The sequence below is a fragment of the Anomaloglossus baeobatrachus genome, chromosome 4 (genome assembly GCF_048569485.1).
Source record: "Anomaloglossus baeobatrachus isolate aAnoBae1 chromosome 4, aAnoBae1.hap1, whole genome shotgun sequence".
Taxonomy (NCBI): domain Eukaryota; kingdom Metazoa; phylum Chordata; class Amphibia; order Anura; family Aromobatidae; genus Anomaloglossus; species Anomaloglossus baeobatrachus.
In genome coordinates this window covers 444349084-444368558 of record NC_134356.1, presented here as the reverse complement: position 1 = coordinate 444368558, position 19475 = coordinate 444349084, and the positions used below count along the sequence as shown (strand labels likewise).

The window sequence follows — 19475 nt, the reverse complement described above, 5'->3', positions numbered from 1 at the left end:
TGATTTAGCATGTACTGTAGACTCCTTAAACACAATCATTAACTAGTATATGTAAGATTCATTGCAACTTTCTCAAATGAATGTTGTCATCTGTTACAGCAAAAATGTAAACCTTAGGGTACATTCACACGACCGTCCCGTTTTCGCGGTCCATAAAAATGGTCCTGTTTTTCCACGGCTGCATCCGTGTGACATCCGCATTCGTTCCGTTCCATATACGGTCTGTGTACCATCCGTGTGCCTTCCGTTTTTTTTTTTGAGGACTGCAAAAAAAACATAAGGAGGGTCACATACAGTCAAAAGCTAGAAAGATAGATAGCTAGATAGATAGCTGGATAGATAGATAGCTGGACGGCTGGATAGATAGCTGGATAGATAGATAGCCAGCCAAATAGATATTGTAGATATAGATGAGAAAGATACATATATATATATATATATATATATACACACAGTATATACACATATATATGTATATATTGTGAGATGCCGAGGGGAGAAGTACTAGAGAACAGGTATGTTTCCCCTCGGTTCATTTCATATGTCTCCATGTATTGATTGTGGAGCGGTTGGCCCATGCAAATGGGCTGGGAAAAATTGGGAAAGTTATATCTGGCTCAGCAATTAGTTAGTCACTGAAGCCTGTTTATTTCATTGTAATTTTGGACTCGGTTTTTCCTGGAGCAATCAGTAGGAATGGCAGTGGGACTGGTTGCTCCCTTCTCCACATTCAATCCAGGGTTTTGATTCCTCACTGGATCAGCTGAAATAATCAGGATGCATTCAGAACAGAGAAGCTGCTGAGGAGAGGTACAGGCTCATGGCTGCTGGGGCTGAGACTCCATACCTCCACTGGCTGTGCTGAGGAACCCACACAGTAAGAGAATACTGTTTTGTTTGTTACATAGGTTTATTTTGTAGTTAGCATTCTGTTGTTAGTTAATGGCCAGACGGCCTTAGACGTTTATTTTCCTGTTTTTGCATGTGTAACACTGAGGGATAAGTGTACACAATAAACACGGCAGTGGCCGTATCTGTTTGGAACCTGCCAGTCTGCCGCTGTCATCTTTGAATCCATAGCCACTCGCTTGGACCAAAGCAAAGATCCCAGCTGAGCTATATTCCCTGTCTCACAATATATATATATATATATAGATATATATATATATATATATATATATATATGAAATGTCCCACTCCTCTACATTTTGTAATCTTGCCCTCTTTAGTGCCTTTCATGTGGCACTAAAGGGTGTTTAGCCTTGCTGTTATAATCTGGTAACCGTGGACGATCACAAAAAGTCCCATTAATCAAGAAAAACCAAAACCACAAGAGTAGTTGGAAACTGAGCTGACCGCAATCCCCTATCTATCAGACAACACTAGAAGTAGCAGTGGGATGTTCCTAACACACCTAGACACCTTGTCACTGCCTGAAAAACCTACCACACCTCATAGATAGAAATGAGGAATCCTAACTTGCCTCATAGCAGTCCCCAAAGAAATAGCAAGCCCCCAACATGCAACAACGGTGATGTAAGAAATCACAATACACAGAAAAAAAATATAGAGGTGAGGCTTACTAGATACGACAGGACAGAAGAGATAACTGATTGCGGCCAGCAAAAAAACTCGCAAAACTACCAAACTCCTGATAGGAAAAAAATACTAAGACCACACAGTCTCTCCCTATATCAGGTACTCTTGTGCCAGACACTTTAAACAGAACTGCAGATATAATGGGAAGGAACAAAATCACAGAACAAATAATATTCTAAAGTGCAAATAATCTAAACATGAACAGGGAGCAAGCTCCCTTTCTTGCTAGAGGAACTGCCCTGCTCACAGAAGCAGAAAGACGGATTCTCACATACAAGAAACCAAACACAGAACCAAATGGAAAAAGCAGGAACAACCTTAAGTGCAACTTCAGCAATTAAATACAGAAACTAGCAAACTTATTTGGAGTAGATTCAGGGACAGAAGAAATGGGAGAAACTGAAGGGAAAACTCCCAGACATCTTCAGAAGCAGACAGGAAGCATCATCACCGGAAGCTGCCAGGCAGAACACGCTCTCCTAAATACACTAGGCTGATTTGAAATAGGATTTCCTGGATTCCCAATTAACTCCAACACCAGTCTGGGTCACAGATTCAGATTCAGCTTCATTACCATTCCTGGTCACCAGAGGGAGCGCCACACCAGCACCCACTCGGTTGACATTCACAACACTTTGTACTTAGCCAAAAAAATGAATAACTAATTAAAAAAAACACGTGTGGCCACCCCTTTTTATTGTAGCCAGCTCAGGTGAAGCCGACAGCACCAGCCTGCAGACCGCCACTGGCAACTCTACCTTGGCCGGTAATCCAAAACAGAGGGGACCCCACAGTGTTATTTTAAATTAAATTAAATAAATAATTTAAAACAAAAAAACTTGGGGTCCTCCCCAATTCAATCACCAGCCAAGGTAAAGCGGACAACTGTGGTCTGGTATTCTCAGACTAGGACTCCCCAGCCTAAAAATAGCAGGCCGCAGCCACCACAGAAGTGGTGCATCCATTAGATGCGCCAATCCTGGCGCTTTGCCCCAGCTCATCCTGTTGCCTGGTGCGGTGGCAAACAGGGTAATATATGGGGTTGATACCAGCTGTGTAATGCCACCTGGCATCAAGCCCTGGCATTAGTGATGTCCCGGTGTCTCCCAGAACCCAGTCAGTAAAATAGACGACAAACAAATTTTTATTTGAAAAAAAACTCCCCAACACATTACCTCTTTCACCAATTTATTGAAAGGAAAAAACAAATCCGGTTCTGGCGTATTCCAGTAAGGAGGTCCTATGATGATCCACACTCTCTGTCCCAGTCAATGAAGAACAGAATGTTCCCCATTGGCTCGGAGAGCCGTGCAGTGACCTGAGCTAACATCATTAGGTCAGGCCAGGTCACTGCAGGGGATGACGAGCGCCGTCATGAGGTTAGCTAGGTACATTACCTGGGATGATGAACTCTGCTGAACTTGTGACGTTACCGCTCATCACTAAGTTCAATGACCGTTGCGTTGTCACGCGAAATTTCGCAAGCGGTCCGTGATCTCACTGCTAGTTACAGCCTCAGGCCGCTTGCGAGACTTGAGGTGATATCGCTGCGAGCATGGAACTCAGTGACGAGCGCTGACGACATAAGTTCAGCAGACTTCATCATAGCAAGTAATGATCTGAGCTAACCTCCTGATGTCGGTGCTCGTCATCCCCGCAGCTGCTCGCACACTGCTGTGAGTCACTGCGGGGCTAGCGGGGGAGTGGGACATAGACTGTAGGGGCACACGACGGAAGCCACACGGAAGTGCTTCTGTGTCGCTTCCTGGGATTTTGTGGACCCATTGACTTGTATTGTGTCATAGCCCGCATTTGTAGAACAGAATAGGACATGTTCCATAATAACGGAACGGATATACGGACACCGATGTGTTTTTTGTAGGAACTGATGGCACATGGAAGTGCTTCCGTGTGCCATCCGATCCTACACGAAACACATTGAAAAGATGGTCTTGTCTGTAGGTCCACAAAAAAAAAACTGATCAGGACAAATGGAACGGTCATCTGAATGAGATCTTTTTCATATCAAGATCTATTCTCTTCTACATGAGCAGTGACTGCAGAGTCTGAAAGACAAAGCCTATTAGTATATGGCCAGCTGTACATTATTGACATCTGTGCGAATTATTTTAGATATGCGCGTGCAATAAAAGTTGTCAGGAGTGAGGAAGAATAGGATATTTAAATATAGAAATGTGTTAAACAAGCTGGTTCACACTCTGCAAAAGGAGCGTCTTAAGCAGTAAAAAAAAGTAAAGGTAAAAGTGGTTTTCTGATTTATTCATTTCCTTTTATCAGAAAGAAGTAAATTCCCGAAATATACAGTTGTCTAACAGAACATGTAATTTATGGAAATACAAGATGTTAGGATAAACACAAAAGCTGTTCTGATAATTAAAGAAAAAAACAATTGGCAGAACATGCGGGGACAATCCACCAAAATATTTGTATTTATTTCTTTTTATGCTGGAGGAGACGTAGACAATGATGCTCTCAGAAGCAGTGCATCTGATACAAGGTCTATGGTCGGCAGGAAAGTATGAGGCTGACACTTTTTTCTGCTTACTCACAAATATTTTGGTAAGCCATCTGTTTATTTATACACATTGCCATGTTGCACTAAATTGCTTCCAACTATTCATATAAACCAAGATACTGAAGCCATTTCATGTTCCAGGGTCAGGCTTAGCTCACTCTGCACATCTGACCTCTTGGAAGGAGGGGGGTGGGGGGGGGCATTGCACCTTGCCTTAAAGTGTTAAAACCCTGGACATATGGCTCAAGGATATATACCTTGTGTGCAGTCCACGCTTCTATGGCAACACAATAGATCAGATAGCTTCATGAATATTGCCAGTAGCAGGGGCTGCGTGAGGAATAAGTGATCAGTCTGATGTCAGCAGCCTCTGATGCTGCAGCTCCTCTCCGTCTGCTTAGTATGGGCAGCAGCCAGAGTCAAGGAGACAGGGAGGGAGGAAAAGAGGGAGGGAATTCTCTTTTTCTCTTTTTATTATGATTTGCTCCTTTTGTTCTTCTGGGCAGCCCTAGTCCAGTCCCTCCCCTGGCCGGCTGCTGACTGAACTGTTCTGCCCGTCTGTTGCATTTCATACCCTCCTGTAAAGTCCTCATCATCTATTTCACTGCTTGGGATCTGAGCAGAGACAGGCAAACATGGACCACAGGCTCCTTCAGGCACCTCCACCCATGTCAGGATGATGCTGATGCTCTTGAGACCCATATTTTCTAGTCAACGTGTGCCTGCAGGTGCAAGAGGTGCTGCTGACATGCCCCCGACAGTGGCAAATAGGGGCTAATTCCAGAGAAGCCTTCAGTGGGGGAGTATCCTGACAGACAATGGACAGACTGCACCCCTCTATGAGGAAGCGTCTGTACAGTCTCCCGCAGCAGATTGGATCCAAAGCCTCTATAATGGATGAAGAAGAAGGTGAAGAGAGGGACACCTGGAGGAAAAGCATCAAGCTCAAACCATTACCTTCACCCTCAGCACTTAAGATCCTTGACCCACGACCTGGAGCAAAGGAAGCTCATCTAGTTATGGAAACTGAAGTAGGCAAATCCCAAAGAGCCAGCAGCAATGGAGACTGCAGGAGATTTACAGGTAGTCTCTCCTCCATTGCCAGCTGTGGCCGGCACCTGCATGATTCAGACCCCAGCGAAGGACGAAGGCTTATCTCAGAGGGAGACCTGAGCCCTACTGAGGATAAGTCCCCTACAATGGACGCTCCAGGAGACTCAGGTGCAGGCCCTTCCCCTGCAGCAGTGTCCCAGCCTAGGAGCACTGACCAGCACAGCAGTTCTATAAAGGTTGACCCTAGAGAACAGACTTTATCTGCAGGGGACGAGGAGCAGAGTAGTTTCATGCACAGACAGTTTGGGGCGCTTTTGCAGCCTGGGGTGAACAAATTTTCCTTGCGGATGTTTGGCAGTCAGAAGGCAGTAGAAAGGGAGCAAGATCGAGTAAAGTCTGCAGGATTTTGGATTATTCACCCTTATAGCGACTTCAGGTAATGCAATAAAATCAGCCACACTCAGTCTGGCATAAAGAGTGTGTAATTACCATGGTATGATTATCACTACATCTTTTTTTCCCCTGTAAATCCATCTGTCATTTTTTTGGCATTCATGATAGAATGGTGCTTATTGTTATATAGGGTTTTACACACTTGGTGAAAGGAAGCCTTATGTTTCACCTATGAAATGGGTGATCATGAGCTTTGTCTCTGTAACCTTGAAGGAGTCACTCTACTGAAAGCATAGCCACATTGTACAAGCTTATACATGGAGAGAACCTCTTTATGAATATAGCAAAATGCATCATGGAAAACTGTTGATTGAAGGTACAGAAATGGGGATGCTGCATAAAATCCCACAAATTAGAAAACATTTTACAGCCTGGGCCTAGTATGGTAAAAATACATTCTACCAGCTTCAAATCTCCACACTGAGCCACTATATGGAGTGATGATCACTACACAGTTAAAGCAGTGTTTATATTCACTGTACATTCTTCCACCTTCTCATAAAAAGTCTTCAAATAGACCTTATATACATTCATCTGCACATTCACACCAGGGATGGAGGCTAAGTGGGGGAAGTATTTATTACAATCCCTGTTTTCTCAATGGAAAGGGGTGACCTATTGTCAGAACTGAAGGAAGGGCAGATTTCTTACATATTATTCACAACCATATATTAATAAATGTTTCTCTAGTAAATATAAATATATTTTCAGTTTTCCCTTTGTACTGAATGTAACAAGAAATTATATACCTCAGAAGATTGCTGTTTTTGATTCCCTGTACCCCGTATTTAGATGCCATCAATAAGTCATTCATTTAGTACTTGTCAAATAAATGGATGATATAAAATCTAGCAGTCAGTCATGACACCTACACAATTTTATGAATTGAACAGTTGTAAGCCTTGATACCTGGTATCAGACATTTTTTTTAACATGGAAAAAAGTGGTCTCATTACCAGTGGCAATGAACAAGCTAATACATTAAGAAGTATATATACATTTTTTTTTTACCTATTTCCCTTTACCTGAGCATCATCTTGTTCAAAATGGCTGATCAAACTGCATGTAAAACAAAACTTGAAGGCTGTGTGCCCACAATGAGTTTTTGGTGAGTTTTTGATGCCGCATATTTTCGCACTGTCTTACAGATCTAGCAAAGTGGACGAGATTTATAGAAATCTCTTTTTTACTCAACGTAAACTGACCTGCGGTGCATGTTTTAAATCCTGAACATGTCAATTTCTCTTGTGGGTATGCTGGGTTTTATGTGCGGATTTTCCACATAGGCTTGCATTAGATGTGGAGAATTCACAGGTAACAAAAACACGTGTTTTTAACATCAACAACGCACAAAAACCACACCACTATTTTGTCAAAGCCAAATACCAGGAAGTATCAAACACAAAGCAGATTTGTTTAAAACATGACATACCAAAAAGAAAAAAAAACGCAGCTTGAAAAACACAATAAAAATGCATATAAAAAATACACTCAAAAGCACAATGAAAAAATACAAAAAAACAAAACAAAACAAAAAAGTGAGCCGGAGTATGAGATGGTATACATGGTACTTGTGAGACCATGTTCACACTGGCCATGAGACAAAGAGAAACCAAGGAAAAAATTGTGAAAAAATACCCTGCTGTAACTAAATAAAAGCATAGTGCATATAAACATAGGGTACTTAGTAAACACTGTTTTTGATCAAAAAAAGCATAAAGCTATCCCACCAACGCCAAGGTGTACCCAGTTGGGATAGTACCTACACTCTCTAATATTAAAACCTTACCATGGGTCTAAAATAGGCCTCAATGTGGCTAAGGGCTGAGAGCGACCGGGTCCCAACAGGACACACACAGTCAGGGGGATTCACAGAATGAAATGTCCAGCTCGCTGAGAAGGGGGCCACTCCCTGTTTGTACTGAATACAAAAAAACTACATAAAAACAAAAAAGTGAGCCGGAGTATGAGATGGTATACATGGTACTTGTGAGACCATGTTCACACTGGCCATGAGACAAAGAGAAACCAAGGAAAAAATTGTGAAAAAATACCCTGCTGTAACTAAATAAAAGCATAGTGCATATAGACATAGGGTACTTAGTAAACACTGTTTTTGATCAAAAAAAGCATAAAGCTATCCCACCTTGGCGTTGGTGGGATAGCTTTATGCTTTTTTTGATCAAAAACAGTGTTTACTAAGTACCCTATGTTTATATGCACTATGCTTTTATTTAGTTACAGCAGGGTATTTTTTCACAATTTTTTCCTTGGTTTCTCAATGAAAAAATACAAGTAGCCTAATTTATATAATAGGTGCAGAAAATCTGCAACATCAAAAACTCATTAAATACTCATTGTTGGAATGTAGACTCATTGATCCTAAAAGGGAATCTGTCACCACATTTGACCTATCTAACCTATTAATATGGTCATACAGGCTATAGAATGCTGGTAAAAGCCATCCCTGTATGTCTGATAAAAGAAGATTTATCCACAACAAGGCATCTGATATCACTTTATGTAAATGAGCTCTTCCAGGCTATGGGGCGGATACTGCCTAGAAAATAACAATGCCTCCAGAGATCATCTAATATATAAAGCTGAATGTGTGTGTGTATGTGTGTATGTGTGTGTGTGTGTGTATGTCCGGGATTGGCATCTGCACCGTCGTAGCTACAGCCACAAAATTTTGCACACTCACACGTCTGGACCCCGAGAGCGTCATAGGCTATGTTTTGAGGGGCAATTTTAACCCCACACTTTACAGTTATTCGCCAAAAAACCTACCTCCATTAAAGCGAATGGAGCTGGGAGCCACAGTGCAGCCAGAACTTCAGAAGAATGCGCAGCCATGCCCTTATATGGAATGTTGGCGTGTCACAATGCAGCCAGGGAAAGAGACAGACACAGACAGGGAAAGAGGCAGACACAGACAGGGTAAGAAACACAAAGAGACAGACACAGACAAAGACAGACTGACAGGGAAAGAGACAGACGGAAAGAGAGAGACAGGTTAAGAGACAGACACAGACATGTAAAGAGACAGACAAAGAGACAGACACAGGGAGAGAGAGGGAAAGAGACAGACAGGGAAAGAGACAGACAGGGAAAGTGACATAGATAGACAGACAGGGAAAGAGATAGATAGACAGACAGGGAAAGAGATTGAGACAGACGGAGAAAGAGACAGAGACAGTCAGAGACAGACAGGGAAAGAGACAGAGACAAAGAGAGAGAGACAGAGACATATATATACAGAGGGGGAGACAGACAGAGAATGGGAGAGAAACAGAGAGACAGTTACTATCCCGGGCAGCGGATATTGTGTGCAGAATAATTTTTTGTTAATACATTCTATTTTGCTAACAGTTATTAACCCAGGCGAAGCCGGGTAGTACAGCTAGTCTAATATATAAAGCTGAATGTGTGTATGTTTGTATGTACAGTATGTATGTATGTGTGTGTGTGTGTATGTCCGGGATTGGCTTCTGCACCGTCGCAGCTACAGCCACAAAATTTTGCACATTCACACATCTGGACCCCGAGAGCGTCATAGGCTTTGTTGTGAGGTGAAATTTTAACCCTGCACATTTCAATTTACCAATCAATTTTGCCCCTATCTACATAATGTGGAAAAAATGAAACGAAAAGTGTATCCGCACCGTCGCATTTACAATCACAAAATTTTGCACAGACACCTCATGTGACCCAGGGAACATTGTAGACTATGTTTTGACAGGAAAATTTAACCCCTCGCTTTACAGTTATTCTCCAAAACACATGCCTCCATTAAAGTAAATGGAGCCAGGACTACAGGTTATTAGTAGGAGCTGTGATTGTTTGCTATAGGAACAAAAGACATTCATAGTATAAGAAGCTTATATGTGAGGTAATAAGATGTCGGGGGGGGGGAGACGGATAGAGAGAGACAGACAGAGACAGACAGAGAGACAGGCAGGGAAAGAGACAGAGAGATAGAGACAGACAGGGAAAGAGACAGACAGAGACAGACGGTGAAAGAGACAGACAGAGACAGACCTGGAAAGAGACAGACCTGGAAAGAGACAGACAGAGACAGACCTGGAAAGAGAATACATTTTTGTTAATACATTCTATTTTGTTAACAACAGTTATTAACCCAGGCGAAGCCGGGTAGTACAGCTAGTTTTAAATAAAAAGGGGCGTTGCCAGTGTGATGTGTGATGGCCGCTCTCTGCTCTCACTGCAGAGCTGTGTGTGATAACTGACACTTCTGCAGGTTCCTCTCAGCTTCAGCCTCCATCTCACAGGCAGACAGGGTTGCAATATCGTTGCAATGAAGCAGAGCTCAGGGAGCTGCAAAAAATGTGTTTGCAAGATGACAAATTAATTTCTCCTGTTCTGTGTCATTTACTTGTCTCACACTGGTAACTCCTCCTACTATGTAGAATAATCTCTGGAGACAGAGTTATCTTCCAGGCAACATCCGCCCCATACCCTGGAAGAGCTCATTTATATAAAGTGATAAAAGGTGATTTATCCACATCAAGGCATGAGGCAGACAGGTATGACATTTTTCAGCATTCTATAACCTGTATGCTCATATTAATAGGTTAGATAGGTCAAATGTGGTGACAGATTTCCTTAAAAGGGGCTTTCCGATATTGGAAAATCCCTTTTCTCCCCCTGCCGAGTCCAGCACTGAGGCTCCGCCACTGCTTTCTTTGTCTGTTATTGTCGACAGCCAATCAGCAAGCTCAGGGGCTTATGCTGTCAACTCAGGCAGAGCTGCTGAGCTCAGTTACTGACTGAAGCACTGTCAATGTGACATCAGCGCTGCAAACAATAACCAAGAGCAGCAGCAGAGACTCACTGCTGGACCCAAGGAGGGGAAGTAAAGGACAATTGGAAAAGGGGTTTTCCAAAACCAGAAAAATTCCTTTAAAATTGGTATTTATATGAAGATTAAAGTCAAAACATGACATTCTACAAGTTACTTGGATGTGTCATACAATAAACCCTTTTAGGATGTATTGACTCACTGCAGATTTTGTTGCAGACATTTCTGCAACTGAAAATCAGTCCCATTCCACTTACTGAATGAGGTTGTTTGTCATAAAATCTGCAGCTTGTGAATTCATCCTTGCTGTGCAGACCTGTTGCAGAAATCATTGAAGTGAAAATGCTTTCCATACATCTGCATAATATTTACAAACAACATTTAGACGTGTGAACATCACATTACATTATCTGACTGTCCATCCTATTCATATGTCCTAACTTAAAAATTGTAAATGCATTCTAGCGCTTTAGAAGAAAAGAACATTTTAAAAATGAGCAGGGAGTGGGAACAAGTGTCAAGGGGCTGCTACCACTTTGACCTCTCTGTCTGACCTTGGTTGATTGAGAGGTCTCTACTAGTGATGAGCGAGCACTACCATGTTTAGGTACGCAGTAATCGAAACAAGCAGGTCGGACGCTTGGATGGGCTCAACTCGAGTACCAAGACTAATTGAAGTCAATGGGATACTCAAACATTTTTCTAAAAGATCTTCCAGAACAATGCTCAAGTTTCCTGTAGACTTCCATTATAGAGTCCAACCTGCTTATTTCGAGTACCGAGCACTCGAGTATCCCAATGCTTGCGCATCACTAGTCTCTACCTATTCACAAATACAGAAATGCTTGTCAATCAAGCAAAGTCTGGTGAGTGAAAGCCAGTATGGAGCTGCCATGTTAACTCCTCCCCATTCCTTGCTCTTTTTAGGGTGAGCACAATGTTTGTTTTCGGGTAGTCCACACTCCGAAACTCATCTGAAAAAGAACCCCAAAAATACTCAAAAGAATGAATGTATGCATTTCTACATAAAAATGATTTACTGATTTACTGTGCATATGTTCAGTTTTCTTTATGGCATTTTAATTGCTTTATATTTACAAAGACGCCAAATGGTTAAAAGAGGTGAGCTGAACAGTGTTTATGCATCTTTCACTGTAAAGACAGTTTATGCTTTACAATGCAAGGCAATGGGATGTCTCAAAAATACTCCGGACAGATAAATCTGTCAAAAAAGAAAACGGACAGAAAAAAACTCCACAAGAAAAGATGATTCAAGAAAAAAATGCTCGTCTTTCCTGAAGCATCTTTCACTTGGAAAACCTGGGTGGATTCGCCCCCATGAAAATACCTTAAAACATTTTTTCTCTGAAGTGCTGCAGTGTTTGTTCATGCTGTCCCTTGTTCAACAAGCATTAATCAATTTTCATATATATATTGTAGTTTTATCAGCCAAACCGGAACTGGTCAAAAAGACAAGGTTTGTTCAGCTCACCTTACCCCCTTGAAGATCCGTTGCATAGAGACTGCAATGTCGGACAGAGGATTGAATAGTAGAAAAAAAAGGGGATTTCCAGCAACCGATCATCTAAAATTCCAATATTTTATTTATAAAATGTAAAAAAATCATAGGAATAATAGTACAAAATAATTATCAGACAGCCAAGGTGTCACAAAACAGACGTGTTTCGGAAGATTCTAGTCCTTAATCATTGTTTTGTGAAACCTTGGCTGTCTGATAATTATTTTGTACTACCATTCCTATGAATTTTTTAAATTTATAAATAAAAAATTGGAATTTTAGAACATCGGTTGCTGGAAATCCCCCTTTTTTCTACAATCCGGAACTGGTGTCCAATGCTACGTTCCGATGATAAACTTTTGGTGCATTTTTGATGCCACATGTTTTTGCTGTGTCAAAAATGCAGCATTTTTCAGTTCCAGCAAAGTGGATGGGATTTATAGAAATGTCATATCCACTGTGCTTCATTTTTTAAGCTGTGTATACTCATCTGTGTTGCGTTTTTCAAATCCACAGCAGGTCAATTTTACTTGCAGGAATGCTGAGTTTTCTGTGCGGATTTTCCCCTTAGACTTACATTGGATGTGGAAAATTCACAGGTAAAAACCGCACGTGTGCTTTTAGTGCGTTTTCAAAGTGGAAATGCATCAATAACGCCTGTAATCTGCACCCAACAATGTAAATAAAGTTTAATCAAAGCCAAATACCAGGAAGTTTAAAAAACAAAGCAACTTTATTTAAAGCATGACATACAAAACAGAGACAAAAACCTGCCAAAATTGGAATAAAAATGCATGTTAAAACCCCCACACAAAAAAAAAGCAATGAAAAAAATGCAGGTAACCTAATTTACATAATAGCTGCAGAAAAAGGTTCAGAAATTCTGCAAAATCAAAAACTCAACAAAAGCTCATCATGGGAATGTAACTTTCCAATGGGAGGAAATGTTCAACTTTACTTTCTTTACAAATGTTAATGGAATAGGTCTTCTATCCATATATTACTTAGTTCTAATGTCCCATTTGGAAAGGCTGATGTGGCCAAACCAACAGTTTTATGAATATTTCCATTCATTTCCTATTAAACACTTGTATGCTGGTGAAACTTCAAGCGAGCAAGCGTGTATCATCATTTAATGACATAACATTCAAACATAAAAACATGGGTGTTGGAATCACGTCACTGCACAGCATACATATCATAATGGGCAACTATCAATGCAATGATTGTTGTGAATGAGGCTAGACATTATTCATTATTATTTATTTTATATCTATGAAAATATAGGACAGAGCATATCTGTCACCATAAGATGTCCTCTACTAATGCAGCATGAAGAGTAGACATACACAGATTTCAGTGGTGTGTCGGCTATGTGTCAATATGGTGTCATTTTGTAATCTGTTGCAGGCGATGCAAGTGCTAAGAGCTAGGATTCAAGCACATTCATGATCTTTAGTGCTCCCCCTTCCCCACACACACTGCTGATTGACATCTTTCTCCTTAGGCTCAGTATTAGGGAGAAAGCTGTCATTCAGTAGCGGGTGGGCAGAGGGAGCACATGAATACACTAGAATCCTACCATAGTTCTCCATACACACACAATGCTACAATGAATAAAATGTAAATTTCAGAAAAACTACACCCCAGTGACAAGTAAGAATAACATAGATGAAATCAACATGTCTGCCATTGCTTCTTACTGCGATGCCAGCATAAACGTGGTAACAGATTCCCTGCAGGTTCCAGTGATAAATTAGGAAAATGATATACAAGACAGGACAAACAGTGGTAGAAAAACAACATGTGGATCAATGATGTGGGTTGTCAGATGGTCAGTGGTTCAGCATGGACCTGCTACATTATCTATCCTCCTAGAAGCATTGAGCTGTAGGGAGTTCCATATCAGCTGCTGCAGATGTAAGACAGCAACAGCGCTTTCTTCAGATTGTGACAAGCACAGTCAAAATGTAATCTTCTTGTGCAGCCATCCACGTACAATGGTTAGATTCTGCCACACATTAGTCTATAACAATCTATTACACAACTATCATATATAAGCAAGGAGTGGATGACAGTGTTTAAATGTAGCGGTTGCTGAGAACTGCCAGATTCCCTTAAAGGGATTTTCCAGTTTTGAGAAATCCCTCTCTCATGGCTGCAGTTTGTTTTAATAAAAACAAAGTAATGCTTTACTCACCCTCCCCAGTTCCAGCGCTGAGTCTCTGCTGCTTCCCCCAGTGTTTGTTATTGTCTGCAGCGTGACGTCACGTCAGGCCAGCAACACTGCAGCCAATAACTGAGCTCATTGGCTGTGTCCAAGGTGACTTCACGAGCCACTGCGCTCAGTTATTGCCTGCAGTCAATCACAGAAACTGTGAGCAGTGGCTGAGACTTGGCGCTGGATGAGGGAAGGGTGAGCTAAGATAGCTTGGAAGCACAGGCTTTATGAAACCGGAAAAATGTCCCAAAAATACAAATATGAAAAAATAGATGGTTCGTACCAACTCAATGTTCACCAAGACCTTCCTTATAAAGACCTATGGTGATATAGTGATAATTAAACCTAGGTAGTGATAGGTCGGACTCGTAACACATATTCTTTTTTTAATTTATATATTTTCTGATTCTATATTCTTTTAAATCCCATTTTTTGTGCATGATTATGGGAGCTACCATTCTTTCCTATTAACAGCATTTACTGATATACTTTATAACAGCTACTTGGCCAGTATAGCAGTATTGAGGATCTGACTCATTGACGTCTATAGGAAGGCATGCTCTGTGACCTGCACAGAGGACACTGCAGGGAGGAGGAAGAAGTGAGCTGTGATTTAACTAATTGTGAATAATGCATCCTATATTATCTTTACATAGGTTTAAGCTTCCCTTGAAATATTGCCTATATTAATAATCAGATTATCACTGAGAAAAGTACTGTAATTTTGAAACAACACAACATCAAATCGAAACACAGAACGCACATAAAGCAATGGGGCTGATCTGCTTCTATTTGAAACTGGAATGCCCCTGATCCCAATTCTGTCACTTCAAGGTTGTACATATGACTTCACTGTGTCTCATCTTTTTACCTATATAAAAATATATTTCTTGTCACAGAACATTTTTTTATGCTGTAAGAGTGTCCATAAGTTATATGCTGCAGAAATAAACGGAAGTTGACATGCACCAACGTTTTCTTTTTGCTCAGTGTGTGCCATCAAAGGTGCTTTCCCTAAAAAAAGTTTTATGATATATAATTCAAATACTCCTATTATGTGACAATATATAATGTTGACCAGTTTACATTTTTTTTTAAACTCTTTAGATAGGCCTCAAACTAAATGTGTATTGTCAAGTTTGGAAGTTATCCTTCCTTTATCCGTGGCATAGGGGAAAATGATCTTTGGCAGACTGACTGCTGTGACCCCCACTGATCACAAGTACTGGAGAGATCAGCGTGAATTGAGTTCTGGGCGATCATATGCCCTGCCACTCCATTCATTTTTATGGGAATGCCAAAGACCAGCCAAGTGCAGCTATCGGATATCTCTGGCAGTCCCATTAATGACTGGAGCAGAAGTCCACATAATGAGCCAGAACTCCATTCATAATTGACTCTTTGGAGACTTGACTCTTGGGATTGGTATGGGTGCTAAGGGCGGCTTTGCACACTACGACATCGCAGGTGCGATGTCGGTGGGGTCAAATCGAAAGTGACGCACATCCGGCGTCACTTGCGATGTCGTAGTGTGTAAATCCTAGATGATACGATGAACGAGCGCAAAAGCGTCGTTATCGTATTATCGGTGCAGGCTCCGACATTTCCATAATGCCGGTGCCGCGACAGGTACGATGTAGTTCCTCGTTCCTGCGGCAGCACACAACGGTGAAGCCGCAGGAACGAGGAACATCTCCTTACCTGCCGCCGGTGGCTATATGGAAGGAAGGAGGTGGGCGGGATGTTTACATCCTGCTCATCTTCACCCGTCCGCCGCCATTGGCCGCCTGCCGTGTGACGTCGCTGTGACGCCGCACGACCCGCCCCCTTAGGAAGGAGGCGAGTCGCCAGCCAGAGTGACGGTCGCAGGGCAGGTGAGTGCATGTGAAGCTGGCGTAGCGATAATTATCGCTACGCCAGCTATCACAAGATATCGTACCTGCGACAGGGGCGGGGACTATCGCGTGTGATATCGCAGCATCGGCTTGCGATGTCGCAACGTGCAAAGCCCGCCTAACAGTCAGACCTCGAGCAATTGATAATTTATCCAATATGTCATGGATAGGAGATAACTTCCGAACTTGAGATAACCTCTTTAAGCTTGAATGTCATCTTTGACCTTTTTATCCATTTTGAAACTCTTTGTTCTGTTGTAGATTTATGTGTGTTGATGATCATATTTGAATCTCATTTTTCTAATTACTGTAGGTCATCCTCGCTTTACTGCATGTGCAGCGATGCTCCTGGTGCTGATGTTCTGCCAGGGTTGTGTGCAGTATATTTTCTCGATGATTTCAGAGATACAGAATAATTACAGCCAGTTTATTTGCCAGTTATAGGGGAAAGAGGCTCCCTGATATGTGAAAGGAGTTGCCGACTTTTATAAACTTCCATTCCATAGAAATAGTTGTTATCATAAATAGAGATGGGCGAATAGTTAAATATTTGGGTTTGAATTATGCTATCCAAATAACTAGTACTATTCCAGTATTCATAACGAATAATGAATCTAATGAAAGTTAATGGGGAACCTGAGTATTTTTCTGGAAAATCTTACAGAAAATATGCTTGAGTTCCCCATTGACTTGCATTACATTAGTTACATAGTTACATAGTTACTAAGGTTGAAAAAAGACCTAGGTCCATCTAGTTCAACCTTCCTCCACCAGTTCTACATTTAGTCACTAAAGGCTACTTTACACACTGCGATATCGGTCCCGATATCGCTAGTGTGGGTACCCGCCCCCATCTGTTGCGCGACACGGGCATATCGCTGCCCGTGCCGCACAACATCGCCCACAGCTGTCACACATACTTACCCGTCCGGCGACGTCGCTGTGACGGGCGAACCGCCTCCTTTCTAAGGGGGCGGTCCATGCAGCGTCACAGCGACGTCACTGAACCGCCGCCCAATCGCAGCGGAGGGGCGGAGATGAGCGGGACGTAACATCCCGCCCACCTCCTTCCTTCCGCATAGCGGCCGGGAGGCAGGTAGGGAGAGTTTCCTCGCTCCTGCGGCGTCACACGCAGCGATGTGTGCTGCCGCAGGAACGACGAACAACCTCGTTACTGCTGAAGTAACGATAATTGGGAATGGACCCCCGTGTCGCCGATTAGCGATTTTGCACTGTTTTGCAACGATGCAAAATCGCTAATCGATGTCACACGCAACGGCATCGCTAATGCGGCCGGATGTGTGTCACGAATTCCGTGACCCCAACGACTCTGCATTAGCGATGTCGTAGCGTGTAAAGCCCGCTTAAGTCATTTATAACCAACAATGTTGTGTGTACTGAGGAAATCATCCAGCCCTTTTTTGAAAGCTGTTATAGTATCTGCCATTACTACCTCTTGTGGTAGGGTATTCCACAGTCTGACTGCTCTAACTGTAAAGAACCCTTTCCTATTTAGCTGCCGGAATCGCTTTTCTTCCAATCGCAGTGAGTGCCCCATGGTCCTCCTTAGTATTGTCTTCGGAAGAAATAAGTCATGTGCCAATCCTTTATATTGACCACACATATATTTATACATATAAATGAGATCTCCTCTGAGACATCTTTTTTCTAAGCTAAACATATCTAACTTTTCAACCTTATTATTAGTTATTTGTGACGAGTACTGGAATAGTACTCGGTATTCGGATAGCATAATCCCAACCTGACTATTTCACTATTTGCCCATCTCTAAAAAAACAAACCCATGTTTTACTCATCCTCCCAGGGTGTAACACTGAGCCTCTGCTCCTGGTGTTCGATATTAGCTGCAGCACTGACATCATGGTGATAGCACAGCAGCCAGTCAGCGAGCTTGTTTTAAGCGTAAAGTTTCATTTGCACTGGCAAAGCTCAGTGATTGGCTGCTGCTCTGTCACTATGATATCAGTGCTGCAGCCAATAACTGACACTAAAAACAGAGCCTGAGTTCTAAGTTTCTAATATTCACTTGTACGCTTAATTTTAATACAAAAAACTAATACAAGCCCAGTTAAAGAGAACCAACCAGCAGGATTTTCATATATATACAGCCAGTGCTATACTGGCGCTAAGATGCCTGCCCCGGAATTAACGTCTATGACAGGGGGAGGAAGGCCCGGAAGGCAGACAGGAGCGGGAATAGATAGCAAGACCCGACCCACATATTTCCTTCCTGTTGCACCTGTCAATGAAATAGCAGTGCATTGCTGGAACTTTACTTGCACATATTTCTGAAATAAAACATCCAATTTCAGAACAAAAGGTATGCTTAGATTCAGCATCCTAGAGCCAGTATAGCACTGGCTTTACGTTATATATTAAAATCATGCTGCTTGGTTCCTTTTAAATAATAAGAAAACATTGATTGTGCTACTGTTTATGCAAAAGTTTGTAGAAATGAAAATGACTGTTTAAAGGGAACCTGTCAGGTGCAATATGTACGCAGAACCATGAGCAGTTCTGGCTGCATATTGCTAATCCCTGCCTTACTGTCCCTGTATCTAGTACCATACATAGAAATACTTTTTCTAAAGATCTGTTTAAGGAGCTTTTATGATATGCTAATGAGCGCAGGGACTAGTCGCAAGGGCATTAGTTCCTGCTCTCATTCCACATACCGTATTTTTCGGACCATAAGACGCACTTTTTTCCCCCCAAATGTTGGGGGAAAGTGGGGGGTGCGTCTTATGGTCTGACTATAAGGTTGCGGGTGCGGGGAATGAGGGTGCCGCGGGTCATCGGCGGCACCAGCAGGCTGTAGCAGCCTGCAGCAGCCTGCCGTGACCACGTGTGCCCGCTCATTACATATGCACGCCCATCCTCCCACCCATCATCTCTCAGCGAAGCCGGCGCTGACAGGTGGGCGGGGTGATGGGTGGGAAGGGGGGGTGCGTGCATAATTAGCAGCCGGCCGTGATCACCCCTGGCAACTACAGCCTGGAGTGATCATGTGCGGCTGTATTCACTACCCCCCGTGCATCATTATCAGCGCGGGGTGCAGGGAATCAGTGTACTCACCCGTCACCGTGTGGGGAGCCGCCCCCCTGCAGCATCGCGTCTTCCTGTCTGTGCCGGCGGTCAGCTGATCTGGACACTAGCGGTGCGCACCGCGATGACGTCATCGCGGTGCACACCGCTAGTATCCACCAGAATCGATCAGCTTACCGCCGGCACAGACAGGAAGACGCGATGCTGCAGACACCGGTGACGGCTCCACACAGCGGCGCTGCAGCTGAGAAAGAGATCGGTGCTTCAGGGAGTGAGGAAGGGTAAGTCTAAACGATTATTTTTTTTTTCCT

The 19475-nt window shown here is 42.6% G+C and overlaps 1 protein-coding gene across 1 annotated transcript in view; it reads left to right on the top strand.

The window, feature by feature from the left end:
- Positions 1–4618: 4618 nt before the first annotated feature.
- HCN4 (hyperpolarization activated cyclic nucleotide gated potassium channel 4) overlaps positions 4619–19475 on the top strand; it is a 337166-nt gene continuing 322309 nt past the window's right edge. The window contains exon 1 of the mRNA XM_075345552.1: positions 4619–5624. Within this exon, the coding sequence (XP_075201667.1) occupies positions 4954–5624 (671 nt within the window). The 5' untranslated portion in view covers positions 4619–4953. The remainder of the gene's footprint in view (positions 5625–19475) is intronic.